General features: G+C 37.5%; 2 protein-coding genes across 3 annotated transcripts; one reads left to right on the top strand and one right to left on the bottom strand.

Annotated features, from left to right (window-relative positions):
- Positions 1–1,074: 1,074 nt before the first annotated feature.
- Positions 1,075–14,634, top strand: tmprss9 (transmembrane serine protease 9). 2 transcript variants are annotated; one of them, XM_021469569.3, is made up of 15 exons: positions 1,075–1,170; positions 2,353–2,528; positions 2,612–2,739; positions 2,824–2,891; positions 2,985–3,160; positions 3,607–3,648; positions 3,744–3,857; positions 5,136–5,301; positions 5,388–5,662; positions 8,294–8,436; positions 8,512–8,899; positions 10,677–10,845; positions 10,935–11,200; positions 11,492–11,628; positions 12,178–14,634. In XM_021469569.3, the coding sequence occupies exons 2-15, from the start codon at positions 2,396–2,398 to the stop codon at positions 12,337–12,339; spliced, it is 2,367 nt and encodes a 788-aa protein (XP_021325244.1). In that variant the 5' UTR covers positions 1,075–1,170; positions 2,353–2,395; the 3' UTR covers positions 12,340–14,634. The 2 variants fall into 2 exon arrangements, with proteins under 2 accessions (XP_021325244.1, XP_073793455.1); XM_073937354.1 differs by having other exon boundaries at positions 3,046–3,160.
- timm13 (translocase of inner mitochondrial membrane 13 homolog (yeast)) lies at positions 14,630–18,266 on the bottom strand. The gene is made up of 3 exons (NM_001002465.2): positions 18,002–18,266; positions 15,570–15,638; positions 14,630–15,488 (listed from the first exon to the last, which is right to left on the bottom strand). Exons 1-3 carry the CDS (start codon positions 18,119–18,121, stop codon positions 15,390–15,392), a joined length of 288 nt encoding a protein of 95 aa, NP_001002465.1. The 5' UTR covers positions 18,122–18,266; the 3' UTR covers positions 14,630–15,389.
- Between the last annotated feature and the right edge of the window lie 4,797 nt (positions 18,267–23,063).

Below are 23,063 nucleotides of genomic sequence, written 5' to 3' on the forward strand. Positions count from 1 at the left end.
CTAGTAGCATGACTGACTGTTTTCAGACAGGTAACAAAATTACATTACAAATTGGCCACATGCGATCTTGAATATAAAATATGGACAGCCTTCTCTTATAGCTTGGAAACTAGAGTTTTCCCCGCTAAGAGCTTTTGTTTTGAAGACTATCAGATTGAGATTTGCCATTCATGCTTCTTAGCACAGCCACAAAGACCTGCTTGTCACCTTTCTGGATTTACTTTAGGTGGGAAACTAAATGTACATCAATATACTAGTGAGTTCCAGTAAAGTTTCCTCTCTGATATTTAACGCAGGTAATGGAGATTCTGCTGGTCCCTCCATTTGTGATGGCAGTTTTCTAGCAGTTATGAATGAAAGGCTCAGTGTGTCTTGCCTGGCTGGTGCTCTTTTGAACAGCAGGACTTTCCAGATTTTATCAGTGTGTGCACTGGCACCCAAGTCTGGGCTTTATTGGGTAACACAGTTCTAGTGGTTCAGGGTCTGTTAACTGATGGTTAACTTTAGAGGGGTCTGTAAGAGGAGCCGCTGTCTGAAGCCGTGCCAACTCTTAATACTATTCCAGGTCAGTAGAAGTCTGAGGAGAGGTGGTCTAGTGAGGCAAACTGCATTTGATTTTGCACAGCAGATTAAACCTCTGAGGTAAAAGAAGTATTGCTATATTTGGTCTATATTTGTTTTAATGTCAGCTAAAAAATAAATACAATTAAAAATATATGAAAATTAAAGGGATGTTAAATGTAATTTATTGAGAGATGGATGATAAAACTACATATATCCTAAATTGTTTTTAGCAAATATGGCAAATGGTAATTTCTGCACTTCTTAGGCTTTTAGCTCGGACCTGTCAAACTATTTACAGTTGGCTTGTGGATTTGTTTAGGATTATGTTCAAGCCCTCCCAAGAGCAACAGTCTAATGTTTCTTTAAATCCCTTAAAAGTGTTAAAACAACGTTTTGAGAAATAACCGAGGATTATGTTTTACGTGGACACTGGACGCGGAAGCACTGGCCAATCAGAGACGAGATTCTGCCTTCACCTGCGTAAAGCCACGCCCACATCCAAGCCACCGCATCAGTGCTGAATTCAATATTCGTCTGTAATCTTGTCACGCGGTTTATTTGGACGTAAAGAAAAGATGAACCAAAGCCCTAATGCTATCTAAAACGGTAAGTGAGTGACCGTCTAACCTATTTTTTGGTCCTAGAAATGTTTAAGAAGTTGATGGACAGCAATATTCATGTTTATAAGCTTTATATCGAGTTCCTCAGAGGAGTAATGTATGGCTGTACTGTAAATCAAGTAAATGTTTACTGTTGGATCGTTCAATACAATTTTGCGTGATTTACACAAATGTTCAGCAATCCAATTTTCATTCATCAGTTTTATAAACTGTTTTTACTTATTTTAATTACTATGTATGTTTGTAATGAAGTAATTTAATAAATAACATTGCTTTAAATGATAATATATAAAATATAAACAAAATATGATTGTTTGATGTTATTTTATTGCATATTATAGTTTTTTATTGATATTTAACAAGACCATACATAGTAGTGTATAACAGAATAAGAACAATTATAGATTGTCTTAGTTTTCTTATTGTCCCACTGTCCCCTCAAAATAAAATAATATGTATTAATTAAAAACAAACATATCCTCTGAAAAAGAACAAAAAAAAATGAGCAAGTTTACAAATAAAAGAGTAAAATATTACTAAGTATACTTTTACTAAAAGTAAAAAGATGAAAAGATCCCTTAAGGAGTCAATATTTCCTTGTTTTAATTGGAATATACTGTATTTCTTTTTATTAAACTGTGTTCTGAAAGCATTATTTGATACTCTGTTGCTGTTGGCAAGTATCATGTAAATGATAGTTTTGCACTTCAAATTCTAATTGCCATACATTGTTGCTACAGTATATTGTTTTCATTGACGTGCACACATGTAATCATAGATACGCTGTGGCTTTAGCATGCCTAAAGTGAAAAGAAACTAAATCTTCCCCTTATAAAGCAGCGGGCTTCATATATCTATGATAAAACATTGATAATAGTTTGTTTTGGCTTCTCGGAACCACTCCTAGTATTGTCTTTTTCTATGGCCTGTGAATAACACTTTGGCCCCGTTTACACTGCCAGTTGTGAACCAATTTCGAGTTTTTGCTCATATGTGACACAGATCGTAAGCACGAAAATAAAAAACCGCATACATTCGAATATTCATTAGCATCTTACGAGATAATTTTCACTCATGAATGCTTTTGATATCATAAAAAACTCAATTCTTGTTTTTACCTGGTCACATGTCTGTTATTCCTGCCTCTGTGTGTCCTTGTATTTTACAGGTTGGATCTCCAGGTTGTGTTGCAGGTCTTTGTCTAGACTGAAATGGAGAAGAAAGACTTGAATAAGTGGCCCGAGGGTGATCCACGGCCAGCTCACCTCTCTACCTGCAAATGTATGACAATAGCCGCTGCGCTAATTCTGTTCGTAGTTGGGGCGGCTGTGGGTTTCATGACAGGTAGGCTGATCTATTTATCTCTGCATGCCTTCTGAATTAAAATGTAATGATATTGTTGAACCAACTTTGATTTACTTGTTTAGCGTACTTAATTCAAGAGGAGCATTATTTTATGGACACGGTGGAATTGCAAGGACTCCGTTATAATGCAGACCTCCAAGATAAAACGTCCGGATTTTCACTAGTTTTGTCCGCAACTCTGAAAGAAAAGGTATGACTAGTTACTTGCACGAAAGTAATGCGTCGTGTTGCAGGTTGCAAACTGATATCTACTTGTGTTTTTATTGTTTTACAGATCAAGAACATCTTTAGCGCCTCTGGAGTGGCCAGTCATTTTATCGACTGCCAGATAGTGGCGTACGGGTAGGTATATGTTTTATAACTGTGTGAAGCAAGGTGGAGAATTGCGTTAATATGAATGTTGGTGTTTGATTGGACATTTGTGATATCTTTTAGGAATATCAACTCAAATGTGATGACCACAATTCGTTTAATCTTCCGGGTCTCTCAAATTCAGGGGTACAGCCAGAGTTTCGTTCAAGACATCCTACGCAATGGATTAAAGGCTCTTCTGAATGGGAAACACATTGTTGTTCCAGAATATGGGGAGATCAGTGGCATCGTCCTTCTCGGTATGCCATTTTTCTCAAAAAGAAAAAAATGTCAATGAATCCCTATGTGTAGTTTTTTACACGTATCTTTCGGGACACACCAAGCTGACGTCAAAATACTAGTTGACATACCAAATATAGGCAAGACGTGTATGTTTATACATTTATTAGATGTCTATTAGACACAAAATTGCTTAGTGGGATGAACATTTGTTTTTGCTGTCTTCAGTAGTTTGTTTGTTCACCATCAGATGTTAAAGAAATGCCTGGTTCAATGTTGACACCTTGTGGACTCGTTAGGTACTGCAAAAACAATTCAAAGCGTAATATATGTGCATGCTACGGTTCCAATTATAAATTGTGTATTGCGCATGGTATGCAGACACACTTGAACGCATAAAAATGTGGAAAAATACACTTTAGGCTTAATAGCATCATTTTGATCGTTCTTTGTTTCCTTATATCAGGAGCCAGTGGAAAGTCATTCTACGAGATCGGGAATGATATAAGTATGACAATTTTGATTATATATACAAAATTACTAAAGGTTTATTGAAAGCTCAGTGTGCTCAGATGCCTCTTTTGATGATCTCTTTTATGCAAGGTAAATGTCCTGATAGCACGTTTACCTGTGACAATGGCGAGTGCATCACAAAGCCAAATCCCGAATGTGACTACATAACGGACTGCACTGATGGTTCAGATGAAACCTTTTGCTGTAAGTTTCATTATATTCTATCATTAGCTATAACTCTAACACTTTAGCTTGCTATTAGTTATATATTTTATATATAATATATATATATATATATATATATATATATATATATATATATATATATATATATATATTTATATATATATATATATTTATATATATATATATATATATATATATATATATTATATATATATTTATATATATATATTATATATATATATATATATATATATATATATATATATATATATATATATATATATATATATATATATATATATAATATATATATATATATATATATATTTATATATATATATATATATATATATATATATATATATATATATATATATATATATATATATATATATATATATATATATAATGACACTGGATGACAAAACCAGTCCTTGAATTGTCATTAGAAAGCTGTATAAATAAGATTTCCATTGATGTACTGTTTGTTAAGATTGGACAATATTTGGTTGCGATACAACTATTGAAAATCTGGAATATGAGGGTTCAAGTTGATATATTTACAGTTGGAAATTGAGAAAAAGTCTTCACAGATGATGATCTTTACCTAATATTCTAATGATTTTTGGCATAAAATAAAGTAAGAAAATGCTAGTTTTGACTTTTACATTGTATATTTGGCTATTTCTACAAATTTACCAGTCCATCAATAGACTGGTTTTGTGGCCAGGGCTACCTTTTGACCTAAAATAAAGGGTGTGTTTACTGATTTGACAGTCTCAAAACAGTTTAAAAGTTTATGAGAGGAATGTTTTTAGTGGTAATTCTTAAGGCAAATCACAGTAACTCAAGTCTGGTATGCCTTTTTGCATGTTTTTGCCACTGATGAAATTTCAATGGTGAAAAAAAAAACAGTATAAAATAACATGATTAAAAAGTGCACCCAAGAGTGAAAATTAGGTCTTTAATAACTTGCCGTCATATCATTTTAAACCTTTGTTCATCTTCAAAGCACAAATTAAGATCTTTTAAAAGAAATTTTGGAAGGTCCCTAATTCCCCATAGCAAGCAATGTTTTAGCTTAATAACTAGTCTATTTTCAGACTGTTGTTAGACATTTATTAGATTACAGACAGCTCAGATTTGTTTTAGCCAATCTATCTATTCAATTCCTAGTTAACACACACACACAAATGTTTGCTGGGCAACCACACAAACCTAGCATAGTTTTGGCATGTGGTTCTCTCACATTTTCTTCAGGTAAATCTTTGATTGCTAACAGTTGTTTCAATGTAGCGTGTGGAACTCGTCCAGTCATGTCTAACCGTATTGTGGGAGGTGAAAACACCCGGCACGGGGAGTTCCCTTGGCAGGTCAGTCTCAGACTACGTGGCCGCCATACCTGTGGAGCATCCATCGTCAACAGCCGCTGGCTCGTCAGCGCCGCCCATTGTTTTGAAGTGTAAAGAAACATTTTTATAAAATCTTCATCAATCCATTACTGGGGCACTGATGTACAACTAAACAACTTTTCCTTATATACCAAAGAGAAAACAACCCAAAAGACTGGACAGCTCTTGTGGGTGCCAACCAAGTCAGCGGTGCGGAGGCTGAAGCCTTCATAGTAAACATCAAGTCCCTGGTTATGTCTCCAAAATACGACCCCATGACCACTGACAGTGATGTGACCGTACTGGAGCTGGAAACACCCTTGAAGTTCAGCCATTACGTTCAGCCAGTCTGTATACCATCATCCTCTCATGTTTTCACTCCTGGGCAGAACTGCATAGTATCTGGTTGGGGAGCTCTTAATCAGTACACAAGTGAGTATGTTTGATGCTGAAACATCTGACAATTTTTTTGGCTTCACTTTTACTCTCAGATAAACCTTAACTGAACCACACCTGGTCACTTTACATGTCAACCAGGCACTGTTTTCCTGTCCAAGGCTAAATTTATGCAATAATGATGTAGCTGGATACTGAAAAATTATTCCTTTGTATTTAGAAAAAGTATCACATCTAAAATTATTCATGTTTAGACAATTAAAAAAATGGCCAAAAACGCAGTATTAAACATGCCAGGCCTGATTTTCGCGCTGTCACCTTAGCTGCCTTTCAACTATCACATCTAAGAACAGTCAGGTACGGTTCTAGTTGTGTGTGTTCACATGAGTCTGGAATGATGTGCACAATAACAAACCATTCTCAGGCCAGATTTCTAGGCATGGTAGACAACTGTGCTGGATTATTAGAGCACCAGACGTTGCCAGTTTCTCCATAGTCAGATAGACAGAAGAGCAATATTTATTCATTTATTTTTTGTTATTCAACAAAGTAAGTCTCAAAAGCCGATTCATCCGATCATCATTACTCTTAAGGCCCGTGCACACCGGCTTGCTTTTTGCTAACATTTTCTGTCGTCGTTTAATGCCTCGTGACTAAATAAAGGGCGCCAATGTGATCGTGCACACCAACGCCAGCCGCAAAAGCGTAATTTAAAAAAAAAACGCCTCATGCACATTTTTTTGTTTTGACGCCCTGCGTCAAAACCTTCCTCTCCAATCAGATTGGCACTTTTGTTCACGTGCACGGAGCTGCTGAAGTTACAGTAAACAGCACTTGGAGGCGCTCAAGCGCAAAACTGTCATTGCGAGCGCACACTAAAAATGATGCCCAAAGGTGATATGAACTAGGAGCTGCTTATTGCTCTGGTGAACAATAATCATTTCTTCATCGCTAGAGCTGGAGCTGCTACTTGAACCATCCATGCTTGTTCGAGTCACCAGTAACTTTAACAACAAGCATGTGAACTTCCTCTCTTCCTCTTCTGAGTTACAAGCGGGGTGTCAGAAGCTTAAAGTTGTGTAGCGCCATCTAATGTCTCGTAAAACGCTGACAATAAACGCAAACAAAAATCGTCCCGGTCTGTATGAGCCTTTACGAAACCAAGGTAACAACTGACAGATTTGGATTATTACATTCCAAAGAGTTCCATTTTCAGCACCACAGTGGGAAACTAAATGATTTCTGTGCTGACTGAACTGGATCAGCACTGAATTTTATAGTTAAGCAAACAGAACAATTTGGTCTGACAGTGGAAAAGCAGCTATTGTTAGTAAACAATACCTGTAGGGAAGTGACAACATGTTGTCGGCGGCTCGACACTTGTGCCTATGTAGAATTTGTTGTGTCTATAAGAACAGTCTCCACTCAAAGCGCTTTACGCATTGGGGGAATCTCCTCATCTACCACCAATGCGCAGCATCCACCTGAATGACGCGACGGCAGCCATATTGCACCAGACTGCACACCACAAACCAGCTGATTGGTGGAGAGGAGACAGAGTGATGAAGCCAATTATAATATGGGAATGGTTAGGAGGCCATGATGGACAAAGGGCAGTTTGCAAATATTTGCCCAGGATGCCAGGGTTAAACCCCAACTCTTTTTCGAAGGGGATCCTGGGACCACAGAAAGTCGGGACCTTGGTTTAACGTCCGAAAGACGGTGCTCACTGAGCAGTATAGAGTGCCCTTCACTATACTGGGGCGTTAGGACCTACACAGATTGTAGGTTGAATGCTCCCTGCTGGCCTCACTAACACTACTTCCAGGAGCAACCTAGCTTTCCCATGTGGCCACCTATTCAGGTACTGACCAGGCACAGCCCTGCTTAACTTAAGTGGGCGACCATGTGAGAGTTGCAGAGAGCGAGCTGCCAGCTTTCATTCTTAATGTGAAGTAAATTCACACTTCGCTGATGAAGCGTTGAGCAGCTACAACTCTAACAATACCACATACTTCGCCATACTATGCATGCACATGACGGTCCTTTTCAAAGACGTTCATTTTCAAGTGTCACACAGGCACAACAGTAGCATTGTTCAAACAAAGAAAATTGCATTTTCAGTCCAAAAAACTGTAAATAAACAGACAAAATGTATTAAAAGTATTCTGTTTTGGCTAAAAATGTTGTAGTGCAGGGGTGTCCAAACTCATAGTTTATAGTTCATAGTCACAGTTTAGCTCTAACTTCCTTTAACATAATTGACTGGAAGTTTTAGTATACCTACAAAAAGAGCTTGATTAGCTGGTTCAGGCATGTATAATTGGGGTTGGAACTAAAATATGCAGGATACCAGCCCTCCAGGATTGAGTTTGGGCACCTCTGTTGTAGTGTAAACAGCCCCTAAATGGGTTCAACGTTTGCCTACTATGGACCAGTGTTTCCCAACCCTGTTCCTGAAGGCACACTAACAGTTCACAGTTTCACCCTCTTCCTAATCAAACACACCTGAATCAACTCAGCCGAACATTAGAAGAACCTCCAAGACCTGGGTTAGATAAGGAAGACAACCCAAATATGTACTGTTGGTGTGCCTCCAGGAACAAGGATGGGAAACACTGCTATAGATTACCTCTTTTAAGACCTGACCCTTTTGTGCCCGAGCAGCTGAAGTGCCTTCCACATTACAGAAGGCAATCGTGAAGATCATTGACTCGAAAGTCTGCAACAAGTCATCTGTATACAGAGGAGCGCTTACACAAAATATGATGTGTGCTGGTTTTCTTCAAGGCAAGGTGGACTCTTGTCAGGTAAGAGTCAGCTAAATTATTCGATTAAAGAGGTTTTCTTAATTGATTGTTCAATGGTTTTAAATGTGCCTTCAGGGAGACTCTGGAGGCCCTCTGGCATGTGAGGTGGCCGCTGGGCGCTATTTCCTAGCAGGAATAGTGAGCTGGGGAGTGGGATGTGCACAGATCAATAAGCCTGGGGTCTATTCCCGTGTCACCAAGCTCCGCAACTGGATTGTGAGCTACACCAAAACTGCACCAGCATTCCAGGAGAACCCCACTGTCCCTAGTGTCACGACCACCGAGGCTCACCATGTGAAAGCTGCAAATCCTTCCTCTGAGCTCACCACTAGTGACTACATCCCTGCTCTTGGGAACTGCAGTGTCAATTATAACTGTGGCAGAGGCATGTGCATCAGCAAGATAAACCCAGAGTGTGACAGAGTCATCGACTGCCCCAATGAAGCCGATGAGAAAAACTGTGGTAAATAATCCCTATTCAGTAATCTACCATGAGGGTGCCCAATGCTCCTCCTGGAGATCTTTCTGGAAAGTTTTGCTCCAGCCCTAATCAAATACACTGAAGTACTTAAAGCCGGGGTGTCTAAAATCAGAGTCGGTGTCCTGCAGAGTTTAGCTCCAACTTGCTTTAACACACCTTCCGGGATGTTTCTAGCAAGCTCAGTAAGAGCTTGATTACCTGGCTCAGGTGTTTCTGACTTGGGTAAGAGGTAAACTATGCAGGATAAAGATAGGGTACCCCTGACCTAAAGGGATTAGTTCACACCAAAAATTAATCCGTTATTAATTGCTCACCCTCACATTGTTCAAAACCCATTTGTTCACCTTGGGAACACAAATAAAGGTATTTTAGAAGAAATCTGAGAGGTCTGTCAACAGATTTCATTTAAAATATTTTAATTTTTGTGTTCTCAAGATGAACAAAGTATTTGGGAGGATTGGATTAACTTGAGAATGTGTAATTGATAACAGAATTTTAATTAGAGTTAAACCTTTAATACAATGTTTCGGATGTCCTGGACGCCTGCCTAGGGAGGTATTCCAGACATGTCCCACTGGGAGGAGGACTCAGGGAAGGCCCAGGACATGCTGAAGGGACTACGGGCGTACTCACACTATGCTATCCGAAGCGTGCCCAGACCCATTTCTCGGTTTGTTTGAGAAGTGTGAGTGCTCTGAATCGGGCTCAGGCACGGTTCCCTTGGCTGACCCTGGCCCAGTTGGAAGAGATGTGCCAAAGCACGGTTCACTTGGGCTCAGGTGCGGTATGCTTGTGTGTGAGTGCAAAGCGCGTCAGAGCCCAAAACAGAAAGCGAGATGTGAGTTTTAAGGGACTGTTTGATATGAGTTAATTAATCATTCGTACTGTTCAGTGAACGCAAACTGTCGTAGATTATTAAAGACGGAAACCCCTCACTGCACCACAGCTGCTCCTTCAGCAAACCTCTTAATTCCTTCAGCACGAGCCCTTTATGATAAAGTGGCTGATCTATTTGACGAAATATTTGACTGAAGAAATCTCCACTGTGCTGCGCAAAAGCACTTACTAATACTGAACAGCGCATCATCGATGACGTAAACGTGCCCAGGCTCGAATGTAATGTGAGTGCGAGCCATCGGGGGAGACGGGACAAGCGTGCTTTGGCCCGGTTCAAGGCAACTGTACATAGTGTGAGTACGTCCTAAGTCTCTCGGCTGGCCTGGGACCGCCACAGGATCCCCCCCAGGAGGAGCTGGAGGAAGTGTCTGGGGAGAGGGAAGTCTAGGGTTCTCTCCTAAGACTGCTCCCCCCAAGACCCCGCCCTGGACAAATCGGTTGAAAATGAATGAATGAACCCTTTAATAATTGAAAACAGGTTTGTTGGAGCAGCGTTTGAACAGAATCCTATGGAATCCAGGGTTGATTATAGGATTGTGCACATAAGTTGGTTTGCACCCGCATTAATAAAGCTTTGGTGAAGCAGCTTTTGCAGACACCTTCAGTGTTAGGGTAGATACAATATCTAACTTGACATGAAGGGTAGCCATTAAAGGTGGATTTCCAAATCAAAGGCTGGCAACAACCCAGAGTTCTTTTGTACAGTGTAAAATATCCGAAAGGGCATATTTTCAGTGTTGTGTCATCCAGTCAACAGCAATGTATCCTTTACAGCCTTAAGGTGAAAATGGCATCAACCCTGACTAAGGTGCATTGAAATAACTAGAGCAACAAGAATATCAGTCACCTGTTTTCTTTGCAGACTGTGGGAATCGTCCAGCAGTGACCCAGGAGAGGATTATTGGTGGTGTCACTGCCCGGCGAGGTGAATGGCCATGGGTGGGCAGTCTGCAGTACCAACGCATTCATCGCTGTGGAGCGACACTTATCCACTGCAAATGGCTCCTAACCGCCGCTCACTGCTTCAGAGGGTAGAACACCTATCCAGCATGATCTGTTTCAGGCATAGAAAAAAATGAACAGGGAATGTTTAGTTTTTTTTTGTGTGTTTTGTTAATAGTGACCTGAATCCTGCTGGTTACACGGTGAGTCTAGGCTCGGTCATTTGGTCTGGGTTGGGTGCTCTGGTGATCCCAGTGCAAAGGATCATCCCTCATCCTGCTTTCAATAGCAGCACCATGGACTTGGATGTGGCTCTGGTGGAAATTTCCATCCCTGCCCCCAAATCCTACACCATCCAGACTGTGTGTTTGCCTTCTCCCTGGCACAGCTTCATCAAATCTATGGAATGCTACATTATTGGATGGGGCGCTGTGAGGGAGGATGGTGAGTTTGGGATCTTTACATTGTTTATTTAACATGGAAAGACACCAAACGGCGCAGCTGCTGTCTGGTTCATGCTGACTTTAAAGTTTGGGAACTACCTTGTCTGTTTAAAAAGAGGGCTGTGATTAGACTCAAATGAACCTCAATACATTTGATGGTTGATGATACTGATTATGGGTATGTCGGGACAAATGAATTAGGATTTGGTTAAGTGTAACTTAACCTAAAATACATAGGCAACTGCTTCTGTTTGGCAAGATCCAATCTGACACATCTGTTGATCCCACATAGGTATGATTACAAATTTGCTGCAAAAAGCACAGGTCGGTGTTATTGATCAGTCGGACTGCCAGCGGGCTTATGGTGCTGAACTTACCGACAACATGATGTGTGCTGGCTATATGGAAGGACAAAGAGACACATGTTTGGTGAGTTTGTGCTTATAGCATCCAATATACGTTTATGAATGCCATCATAGGGAAAAAAGGGTTGTGCATACTTTCCTTCATGTAGGAGGAATCCAGTCTGATCTCACGAGAAAACGTAAGTATTTTGCGTTTTGTCAGTTTTGTGGCTAATTTGTATGAATTCGTATGAGTTCAGTCGTTTGAAAATGTAGGATTTTAAAAAGGAGGCGTGGCACCCAACCCGACCCCTAACCCCAACTGTCATTGGTTGATGAGCAAATCGTACTAAATTGTACAAATTCATGCGAATTAGCCACTAAATCAAAAAGTTACGAATTGCCGTGAGATTGCGTTGGAGGAATCTGAATCACTTTTTCTGAAGCACGGCTGCACTTACCTGATACTTAATGCTCCAAGACTTTTTTTCTTACCTTAAAAATCCAGTGACTCTTAAGCTGATTACGCAACACAGCCCAATGTAATTCAACCATATCCTTCAGGTTACAGTAGATGTCTTTAAATGTCATACCTTGCTTCCAGTGAGCGTAGTGGTCTTCTCTTCTTCTGCAGGGAGATTCAGGGGGTCCCCTAGTGTGCCGTGAAACCTTGGGACGGTGGTTCCTGGCTGGGGTGACCAGTTGGGGTCATGGCTGTGGTCGAATTGGCTTCCCAGGAGTTTACATGCGGGCAACAGCGGTCAGAGAATGGATATCTATACACCTCCCTTTTTAAATGTGGACACTGGAAATGTCGATCTTTCTTATAGGTAACAATTGAGGTCTCTCTCAACTGAAGAAATCGCATGAAGCTCAAATGGATTACTTTACCGACAAGTCCACACAGTACTGTCAAAATATTTATTTATTGATATGCATTTTGAGGGAAAAGTCAGTAGAGATGCACTCCTTCTGAAGCGTGCAAATTCTATGTGGGGCTGAGTGCAACTAACACGGCTGTGTGTAAAATAAGAGTAATTGAAAATCAGTTTTTATTGAGGTGGAGGACAAAACGAGACGACATTTGGTTTTTCTTGATAAAAATTAAATTTCTAGAGATAAAGAGTCCTATAAGTGACACTGGACCACATAACCAGTCTTAAGTGGCATGGGTATTTTTGTTGATAATAGCCAAAATCTATTAAATTATTGATTTTTCTTTCATGCCAAAATCCACTAGTATATTGATTGAAGATCATGTTCCATGAAGATATGTAAATTTCCGACTGTAAATATTACAAACCTCAGTTTCTGATTAGTAACATACATCGCTAAGCACTTCATTTTGACAACTTTAAAGTGATTTTGAACTCTCAGATTTGTAGTTGCATCTCAACCACACATTGTGATACACCAGGGATGCCTAAAACTCGATCCTGGAGGGCCGTTGTCCTGCATATTTTAGTTCCAACCCCAATTTGACACACCTGAACCAGCTTATCAAGATCTTTCTAGGTATACTGGAACAGTGTTTCTCAACCACGTTCCTGGAAGATCACCAGCTCTGCACATTTCCATGTCTCCTCAACCAAACACTCTAGACTCAGATCACCAGCACATCAGCAGAGACTGACAGACCTGTAATGGGTATGACAGACTAAGGAGACGTCCAAAACATGAAGTGTTGGTGGTCCTCCAGGAACGTGGTTGAGAAACACTGTACTAGAAACATCCAGACAGGTGTGTAGTAGAAAGCAGGAGCTAAACTATACAAAGTACCGGCCCACTAGGATCAAGTTTGGGCACCTGTATTACACTGACAAAGGATAAACCAAACAAAAGCTTATTTATTCAGCTTTCATATGATGTATAAATATCAATTACCAAAACCTGATCCTGGAGGGCCACTGTCCTGAATATTTCAGTTCCAACCTCAATTAGACACCTGAACCAGCTAATCAAGTTAGTTCAAAGTAAACTAGAACATTGTATCTCAACCATGTTCCTAGATAACCACCAGCTTTGTACATTCACCATGTCTCCTTAACCAAACACACCCGATTCAGATCATCAGCTCATTAGCAGAGACTGAAAGACCTGTAATAGGTGTGACAGACTAAGGAGACATCCAAAACATGAAGTGTTGGTGGTCCTCCAGGAACGTGGTTGAGAAACACTGTACTAGAAACTTCCAGACAGGCGTGTTAAAAAAAGTGGGAACTAAACTATACAAGGCACCGGCCTTCTAGGATCGAGTGCGGGCACCTGTCTTACACTGACAAAGGATAAACCAAACAAAAGCTCATTTATTCAGCTTTCATATGATGTATAAATATCAATTTCCAAAACTCCATCCAGGAGGGCCAGTGTTCTTCATATTTTTGTTCCAACCTCAATTAGACACCTGAACCAGCTAATCAAGCTCTTTCTAGGTATACTAGCTCAGTGTTTCTCAACCATGTTTCTGGAAGACCACCAGCTCTGCACATTTTCCATGTCTCCTTAACCAAACACACCTAATTCTGATCATCAGCTCATTAGCAGAGACTGAAAGGCCTGTAATGGGTGTGACAAAGGAGACATCGAAAACATGCAGTGCTGGTGGTCCTCCAGGAACGGGGTTGAGAAACACACCTCCACATAGGCATGTCAAAGGAAGTGGGAGCTTAAATATGCACGGCACCGGCCATCCAGGACCGAGTTTGGGCACCTGTCTTACACTGACAAAGGACACACCAAACAAAAGCTTATTTATTCAGCTTTCATTATACGTATAAATATCAATTTCCAAAAGCTGACTGGTTTGGAGTACTCCTCGGTCACCTTTCTCATTTCAACTGCAGAGCTTCAAAACAAATTACGATAAATATGAACAAACTGTTGCTCAGCAATGACAGCACTTGACCAGACCGTAGAAGAAGACAGTTCGTGGAAATATATGCAATAGCGCCCCACGTGGAACACTCTGAGAAGGCAACAGAAGTTTATGTACAGAGTGTTTCGGTTCAAATATCAACAAATGGTGCTAAATCTGTTAACCTTGATTTTGTTTTTCAATGCAACAAAAACATCAATAAACAAATGGACTGATTTGATGGTATTTATTTGCATTCCGTAAAAACAACTTGGTGGCGTCGCATCTGTCTGGACTTGTCTTGGTGGAGTTGCGTCTCACAACTTAAAGGAAACTGGGAACTTTGACATGACTGTACACAAAGGAGATGACTTTTACAAAGGTTTGTGGTTTAAACAACCCTCCTACTGTACTGACAAAAAAAGACACTCCCGGGTCGACAATTGTAGTTTGTACTTTAGAGGTAAGTAAGAAGCACTGTTTGGTCGCTCGTGGTGAATAAGCGACAATTTTTGCAACAAAGACGCTTCTGAAATCTGCCCCTGTGGGAGAAAAACTAGGTTTGTGGAATAGAGGTGGTAAAGTGAGCCCTTCCCTCAGGGAACGCAGTAACATCCACCTAACGACAAAAGACAGACAGATGACACGTCGAATTTTGATTGGCTGCTTGATGAATGGATAACAACATACGGGGGAGGAGTCAGAATTTTTGCATCGCATTTAAACTGAACAGAAAATCAAAACCCTATCTCGTCTTTAATCCCAAAAATAATAATAATTTTTGACTGATTAAACAGATATTCTATATATAAGAACAAAACATCCTGAAAAATGTCCATGTAGTCTAAATCCAACCACCTGCTTCCTTCTGTTGCTGTTGTTGCACGGTAAGAGAGCCGAGTCTACACAACACTTGTTGTACATTTAGAGACCAGACATCTCTACCTGAGGACTCAGGTGATATCGAGGTAGCACCAGATTCCATCTGCACATCAAATGTGTGCCCGTTCCCTCTGTAATCTGGAGTTGTAAGCCCGTGAGACCGTGTTCCATGCATCCATATAGCGGTCCATGCACATGGCGATACATTTCTAAATAAAGCAAAAGTGTTGGCTTAGATGTTATTTTCTCAAATACATGGCATGTAATGTAATATGAAGAAACGTTTTTACCTGTTCGGAGTTGTCCAGTGTGCTTCCTGGCTTGCCAATACACTTTTTGAAGCATTTATCCGTCATTCTCTGCAATTCAAGACAAAAAAGTTGTTAAAATATTCTATGCAACATTTGGTATTTTTGTGAAAGTCATATCTAACGTCATACAGAAAAAACAACAACAATAAGGGCTTTCAAAAACATTTTTACTTTGGAAACACTGACAAAAAACAGCAAGTGGCAACAAATAAGCTCCTTATCATGTCAGGATTTTATTACAATTAAATCTTCCCTAGTTGAAAGCAAATTATTTGCTTAGTGTAATAAATAATTTCCTCATTTTATTAAATATCTGCCATGTTGTAAAAGTTCTTTCCCTGGTTGCAGGTAAAGAAACTATTTAGCAAATCATCATAGCCATTATTTATTATCTTAGGAAAAAACTCCCCCCAAAAAAATCTTTGTTGATTGCTCAGATTTAGCTAAAAGCAGTGACCGAATTTACTTAAATTACTTGTTTTTGCTGGATTTAATGAAAATGAGTAAACTATTCAGTAATTAGAGTTTTCTAATAAGAGTTAAAACCCGTTTAAACTGAGGGGAAAACTAGGGATGCTCTGATCAATCGGCCGGAGATCGGTATCCACCAATAATCACATTTTATGACTTGATCGGTATTCGCAAATCATATCAACCGATCGCAAATGTTCGTTTACGGGTTTACAAGCAGAGGAAGATCCATTGTAACTTCTTATGAATCAAATATGCACTCCAAACTTTTTCCTGATTGAGACACGTTGAATTCTTCTCTCGTTTATAAATTGCTTTGTTAGTGATTTTTATTATCAATTTTTTTTTTATATCATATCTATTATTTACTGTAAAGCTGCTTCTGACCATGATGTGTCCACACACTAAATAGTTATAAGAGACGTGTTTGACAAATTATATGCAACATTCTTCAGTTATTCTCTTAGGAAAGGAGAGATCTCCACTTAAGTATCGTACTTGGAGGTAAAATGTGCTGTATGCAATTATATAAAGCTTGAAGCATCAGAATCGGTACACGTTATTGGCCAATAACCATGACGAGGAATCAGGACTTAGTGTTACCTCCAAAAATCCTGATCCGAGCATCCCTAGGGAAAACTATATATTTGAGGGAACACATGTTTAAATTGTGACAACATTTTTATCTAAAACAAGTAAACAAATAAGTAGAATTAAGACTACAATTCAACACTTTTTTTTAGTATGTAACTTCAGTATATAAAACGGTTTCAATAAACTTTCAAGGGGAAAAAAAAGTACAACACTGTATATTAAAATATAGATGGTACTGAAATGTAAGCCCTAAATAGTACATTTATTTTGCAATGCACTCATGTCAAAGTTTATTTTTTTCGCACTCCTTTATGCTAATGTCTCAGGACTTCAGTTTTATCTACTGCATTGGGTAAATGAAGGAAAAAGTGGTGAAACTACCTTCTCTACAAACTACTGTTTATGACGACCTTTGTGGGCACAGATGAACAAAATTGTTGACCTTTATACATTTACAGAGCTTTATAAGAGAAAAGGGGAGTTTAGAGTTTATTGCCATATTAGCTTCAATGGCAGTTTAATGGCAAAAATAATAAAAATCAGTATATAACGAACACATTTCCACAACAATAAAGACATCAACAAAGACAGATAAAATACATCAAATTAAAAACAGCTTTTAAGGTTAACATTTTATCTAAAACAAGTAAACAAGCGAGTAAAATTAAGACTACAATTCAACAGACTTCTTTTTAGTATGTTACTTAAGTAGTATATAAAACTGTTTCAATAAACTTTCAAGGGAAAAAAAGTACTACATTGTATATTAAAATATACATGGCACTAAAAGGTACTTCCAAAAAATACTGCCATCGTTTTGTCAGACATGTACCTTGGTTGTCTTCGACTTCAAATATTACCTCAGTAGGCTAATATTGTTACTTGTTCAATAACACAACTTACCATAACCATTACTGTGATCATAAATCTTTTAAATACCATAGTATATGTCTAAAATACTATATCATTTTTGTACATGTATACCAGGAGTGTCCAAACTCGGTCAAGGAGGGTCCTGCTTGGTTTAGCTCCAACACACCAGCCTGGACAATTCTAGTGTATCTAGTAAGAGCTTGATTAGCTGGTTCAGGTGTGTTTGATTAGGGTTGGAGCTGAACTCTCCAGGACCGGGTTTGGACATCCCTGATGTATACAGTGGTGATACATGATATAACATTACTGTACTTTCCCTATGCCATGACGCTTCATGATACTCCAAAGTATCTCAAATGGATTAAACATCTACATTTGAATGAATATATTAAACTATTTAAAGCGCTATCGACCACATCCAGATGCACTGACTATAACACTGTTTAACTTGTTCAGAGGTTAAAGTCACTAACCTGCAGCAGCTCTTGCGCGTTTGCAACAGCAATCTGAACTTTGACCTGCTCCATAATTGTGCCAGTGTCCATTTTACCAGACGAGGAGCCCGAGGAGAAATCAGAGCCGAATCCTTCCATTTTACACACCTAAATATCTAAAAGCACTAACACACCGGATTAAAGACTGAGTCGCTTCTGTACATGTGATAATTTTGCCCTTGACATGAACCGGAAGCTGTGCGGAAAACATCCGGAAGGCTGCCTTCTGGGAAATGTGGTTTTCCTTGCAGCAAAACTACATAACGCGTTATATACACAAGTGTTGATTTTTAAAAACAACACACACACACACACACACACACACACACACACACACACACACACACACACACACACACACACACAAAGAGAAATTAATATAGATGGCGTCATAAAAATAAGTTTTAACCACAAATGTATTACTATGAATTCTGATGTAACAATTTAATTCTGATGAATAATTTATCTCTCAGCTGATTTAACACAAAAACTTACAATATGATTTTTCAAAATGTATATATTTGTTGTTATTTTAAAGGTTTGCAATCTTTTGGTTCAAATTAAACGGCTAAAGTTTTTATTGCAATATGTGTTCTGTCCAAGAGGTGGCAGTATATTGCAATAGATACAAAGAATTGGCATAGAGCTGGGGTGCCCAAACTTTTTTTTGTGAGGGCCAAAATCCAAACTTAAAGCTAGTAGGCCAAAGGTAATTATAGTTACTTTAGGTGATTTCCTAATTTATTTAATAATATTTGAAAATAACTCAAAAACATTGCTTTATATTAACTAATACAATATTTTGTAAATTTTTTTTTGCCTTGATTTGCTCGCTGATGTCTTCTGCATATTCCTCTATTATAACGAGTGACAGTATTTACGTTTTTAAAACTCAGATTCATTTATATTTAATTGAAACATTTAATTTTATAAAGCTTTTTGTAGTGAAGTAGAACAAACAAACATGCTGGAAAAGAAGTGTGGCTGTTACCACAGAAATATCATGTTAGAAATAAAATAAAAGAAATATCCTATAAGCTTCTCCACGGATTTTATCCAGCAAAACATTTTTTACAAACATTTTAAAACGGAATTTATATGAGCTGTTTCGTAATGAATATGAGGAGACTACTTCACACTTATTTTGGCATTGTGCATACTCGGTCAACTTATGGTGCATGAGTGAGGTGCATACATTTAATAACAACACATTACAGTGTTTTAAACATCTTTCATTGTTGTGGGAAATGTACTTTTTTGGCTTTACTATGTACCCTAGTCAAGAGGAAAATTGTTTTTATTTAATTAATTTAATTGACAAAATTTTACATTCATAAATGTATATTTACCAATAAGAAGCATGAATTTTAAGATACTGATGACTGAATTATGCTTATATATTAGTAGTATCAGAGACTCTCAAAATAAGAAAGCACTACACACTTAAAAACTTTGTGAATTCTACAATTTATTTATTTGATTAGTTTACAGTTGAATTATTAGCCCCCTGTATATTTTTTCCTCAATTTCTGTTTTACGGAGAGCAGATTTTTTTTCAACACATTTCTAAACATAATAGTTATGAGTCTAATTTCTAATAACTGATTTATTTTATCTTTGCCATGATGACAGTAAATAATATTAGACTAGATATTTTTAAGACACTTCTATACAGCTCAAAGTGACATTTAAAGGCTTGACTAGGTTAATAAGGTTAACTAGGCAGGTTAGGGTAATTAGGTCATTGTCTAACGATGGTTTGTTCTCTAGACTATTGAAAAAAAAAAATAGCTTAAAGGGGCTAATAATTTTGACCTTAAAATGTTTAAGATTAAAAACTGCTTTTATTCTAGCAAGATAAAACAAATAAAACTTTCTCCAGAAGAAAAAACATTATCAGACATACTGTGAAAACTTCTTTGCTTTGTTAAACATCCTTTGAAAAATATAAAAAAAATTCAAAGGGGGGCTAATAATTCTGACTTCAATCGTATGTTCATTTTGTATATTTGTATTTGATTTATGCTTACCCCCTGGCATGTATATTTTTTGTTCTGTTAAAATGTTATAATATATTATTAATAATATATTATAATATAATTAATAAAATAATAATATAATTAATATATTCATTTATTCATTTTCTCGTCGGCTTAGTCCCTTTATTAATCCGGGGTCGCCACAGCGGAATGAACCGCCAACTTATCCAGCAAGTTTTTACGCAGCGGATGCCCTTCCAGCCACAACCCATCTCTGGGAAACATCCACACACACTACGAACAATTTAGCCTACCCAATTCACCTGTACCGCATGTCTTTGGACTGTGGGAGAAACTGGAGCCCCCGGAGGAAACCCACGCGAAGGCAGGGAGAACATGCAAACTCCACACAGAGTACCACAGCATTACCTACAGCATCTCTGCTTCGCCCATAATTAATATAATATAATAATATTAATATAAAATGTTATAAAAATCTATGATTCTTAGATGGGACTGTGGGCCAAATCAAAGGTTACAATGGGCCAACTTTGGCCAGCAGGCCCTACTTCGGGCATCTCTGGCATAGAGAAACGAGTTTAGAAATTGTAATGCAGTTTTATGTGTATTTTATAGGTCTAATTGTGTATAATAAATAAACTAATACCCAATACACTTCCACAATTTACTTCTAAACATGTCAAAATACCCACACAGTGGAAGCTGCAAAGACTTATCTAATATAAACCAAACGGGAGAATTCTAGTGTCTATAGCATGACACTGGTTCTATAGGATCTGATGTTATATCTACACTTAGATATAAAAGTTAAATACTCAATTAGTAGTTTTCACAAATTCTCTCATGTTTGACACGACCCTTTATTATTACTATATTTCTCTGCTATACATGCACCTCAGTATTATATTGGGTCAACAGTTTAATGTAAGATAAAATGTCATTATTCCTGAATGTTTAGTATCCATTCCCTTTATTTTATTTTAGGACATTGCATTTCTGCTTTCCTTTATTTGTGTTTTCTTGCTATTTTCATTACTGTCAATGATTGTATTACAAATGTGTGTTCAGGCTTTGTTATACAGGGTTTATATTAGGGTTGCACGGTTTACCGGTACTATGGTAGTAGTATCGTGATACTACAGCTTCACAAACGGTAGTATCGTCATTAATGGTCTATCCCAAAATAGCAACAGGAAATATTTCGACCACTTCATTTAGGCAAGGCAAGGCAAGGCAAGTTTATTTATATAGCACATTTCATACACAGTGGCAATTTAAAGTGCTTTACATAAACAAGAATAAAAGAAGCAAGTAAAATAAAAATAAAAACAAATAATAAAAATGAGTAAAAAATAAATAAATAAATAAAAATAAATTTAGCCTAATTGTGTTGGAAAATGCTTTTACAAATTTTATTTGGTATAATTTGTATCTTTATTTTAATGTATTATTTGTTGGTCACTTATCTACAAAATAAACAAACAAAACGAATACATTTTAGGTGAAGTGCAAATAATACCTTTTTCATCAATAAGGGAATTATGAATTAACATCAAATAGGCCTATTATAACATATAAAACATAGTATTTCTGGCAATTTACTTTATAATTTGAGTTTTGAATTAAAGTATCGCAATACTAGGTATCGTGATACTTCAGCTGGTATAGTATTTAAATTCATATTGTTAATAGGAAGCTATACAATATTATATTTGTGCATATACATTAGATTAGTCAGTATCTGGAGCTTATCCAGCAAAATAACTTACGATAACGGTCCAAAAACTAGTATTAAAATTAATATGCTATAGAAAAATAATAAATGCAAATTTAAAAAAAGAGGAAAAATCAGGAGAAGCAAAAAAACGAAAAAAATTAGTTGAAATCGTGTAGGTTGTAATTTGTTTTGCAATATTTTGCTTGAATTTAATGTATTATCTTTCAATTTCTAAATATTGTTAATAACAAAAATATTATTTTCATAAATATATCTGTTTAAAAAATCTGTTTTGTTTAAATGCACCAAACTACACCTATATTCACTGACAAATGAAGAAACATATTCATTATAATCAATCTCTATATAAATAAGGACATTTGAGCTTGGCCTAAAAATAAAAGGAAAACAAACAACCAGGAGGGCTGTTCTGAAAGTCAGATGTAATTGTTTCTGAAGACTGTGTGAATAGGGCTGTAACGGCCGTTTAAGCTCTAATAACTCTATTAAACATGAACGCCGAGTATCGGCAGGGGGTCAGACAGTAATTAATAATCACAAAGTACAGTGAATGTTCCCTTACAGTACAGTTGACACAATAACCGCTCTAATATTTGCTCCTCCTGTAGGCATAAAGCAAACAATGTGGACTGACACTAAATACCTTCATGTAAGAGACTCAGTGTCCATTTAAGTATCATGGCACAACAATGCTGTGAAATGGTAAAACCACCCACTGTACACATTTTCCCTATTTGTGTGTGTGTGTGTTTGTGTGTGTGTGTATTATAGATATATAATAAATAATGAAAATACATTTATAGTAATTATAATATAAAAAAACACTCTCCTCAAACCAATGTCTAATATTCAGAACACTGTAAAACCCAACTCAAAATTGACTGAAAGTTAATTCTACTCATTTGAAAAGAGATTTGAACTCAGTGTTGAAGGTAATGATTTAATTAAATATCTTATTACTTCAAGTTAAAAGGAGTAAGTTCACAGTACTCATAGAGTAGTTCTTCTACTCAAATGGTTTGTAGCAATCGGTTTTCTCAAATGGTTTGAGTTGCCTTAACTTTTTGGGGTTTACAGTACTCAGTTGGTTTGAGTTTGCTTCTTTTTTGGGGTTTTACTGTACTCAAATTGCTTCGCTAACTCAAATAGATTAAGTTCACAGTACTCATTAGGATTAGTTTTTGAGCTTAAATGGTTTGTTGAAATCAGTTTCCTCAAATGGTTTGAGTTACCTTTACTTTTTGTGTCTTAACAGTGTAGATATTCCAAAAGTATTCAGTATGTATAGGTATAGATTTTACCA

The sequence above is a fragment of the Danio rerio genome, chromosome 22 (assembly GCF_049306965.1).
Source record: "Danio rerio strain Tuebingen ecotype United States chromosome 22, GRCz12tu, whole genome shotgun sequence".
NCBI lineage: Eukaryota > Metazoa > Chordata > Actinopteri > Cypriniformes > Danionidae > Danio > Danio rerio.

Bases quoted from the DNA above. Each gene is read 5' to 3' on its own strand.
- tmprss9 (XM_021469569.3), top strand. From the start codon at position 2,396: ATGGAGAAGAAAGACTTGAATAAGTGGCCCGAGGGTGATCCACGGCCA. The intron at 3,858-5,135 runs GTAAGTTTCATT...GTTTCAATGTAG, and splicing joins TTCAGATGAAACCTTTTGCT to CGTGTGGAACTCGTCCAGTC. The intron at 8,900-10,676 runs GTAAATAATCCC...TTTTCTTTGCAG, and splicing joins AGCCGATGAGAAAAACTGTG to ACTGTGGGAATCGTCCAGCA.
- timm13 (NM_001002465.2), bottom strand. From the start codon at position 18,121: ATGGAAGGATTCGGCTCTGATTTCTCCTCGGGCTCCTCGTCTGGTAAA. The intron at 15,639-18,001 runs GTTAGTGACTTT...CTTGAATTGCAG, and splicing joins ACGCGCAAGAGCTGCTGCAG to AGAATGACGGATAAATGCTT. The intron at 15,489-15,569 runs GTAAAAACGTTT...TGCTTTATTTAG, and splicing joins CACTGGACAACTCCGAACAG to AAATGTATCGCCATGTGCAT.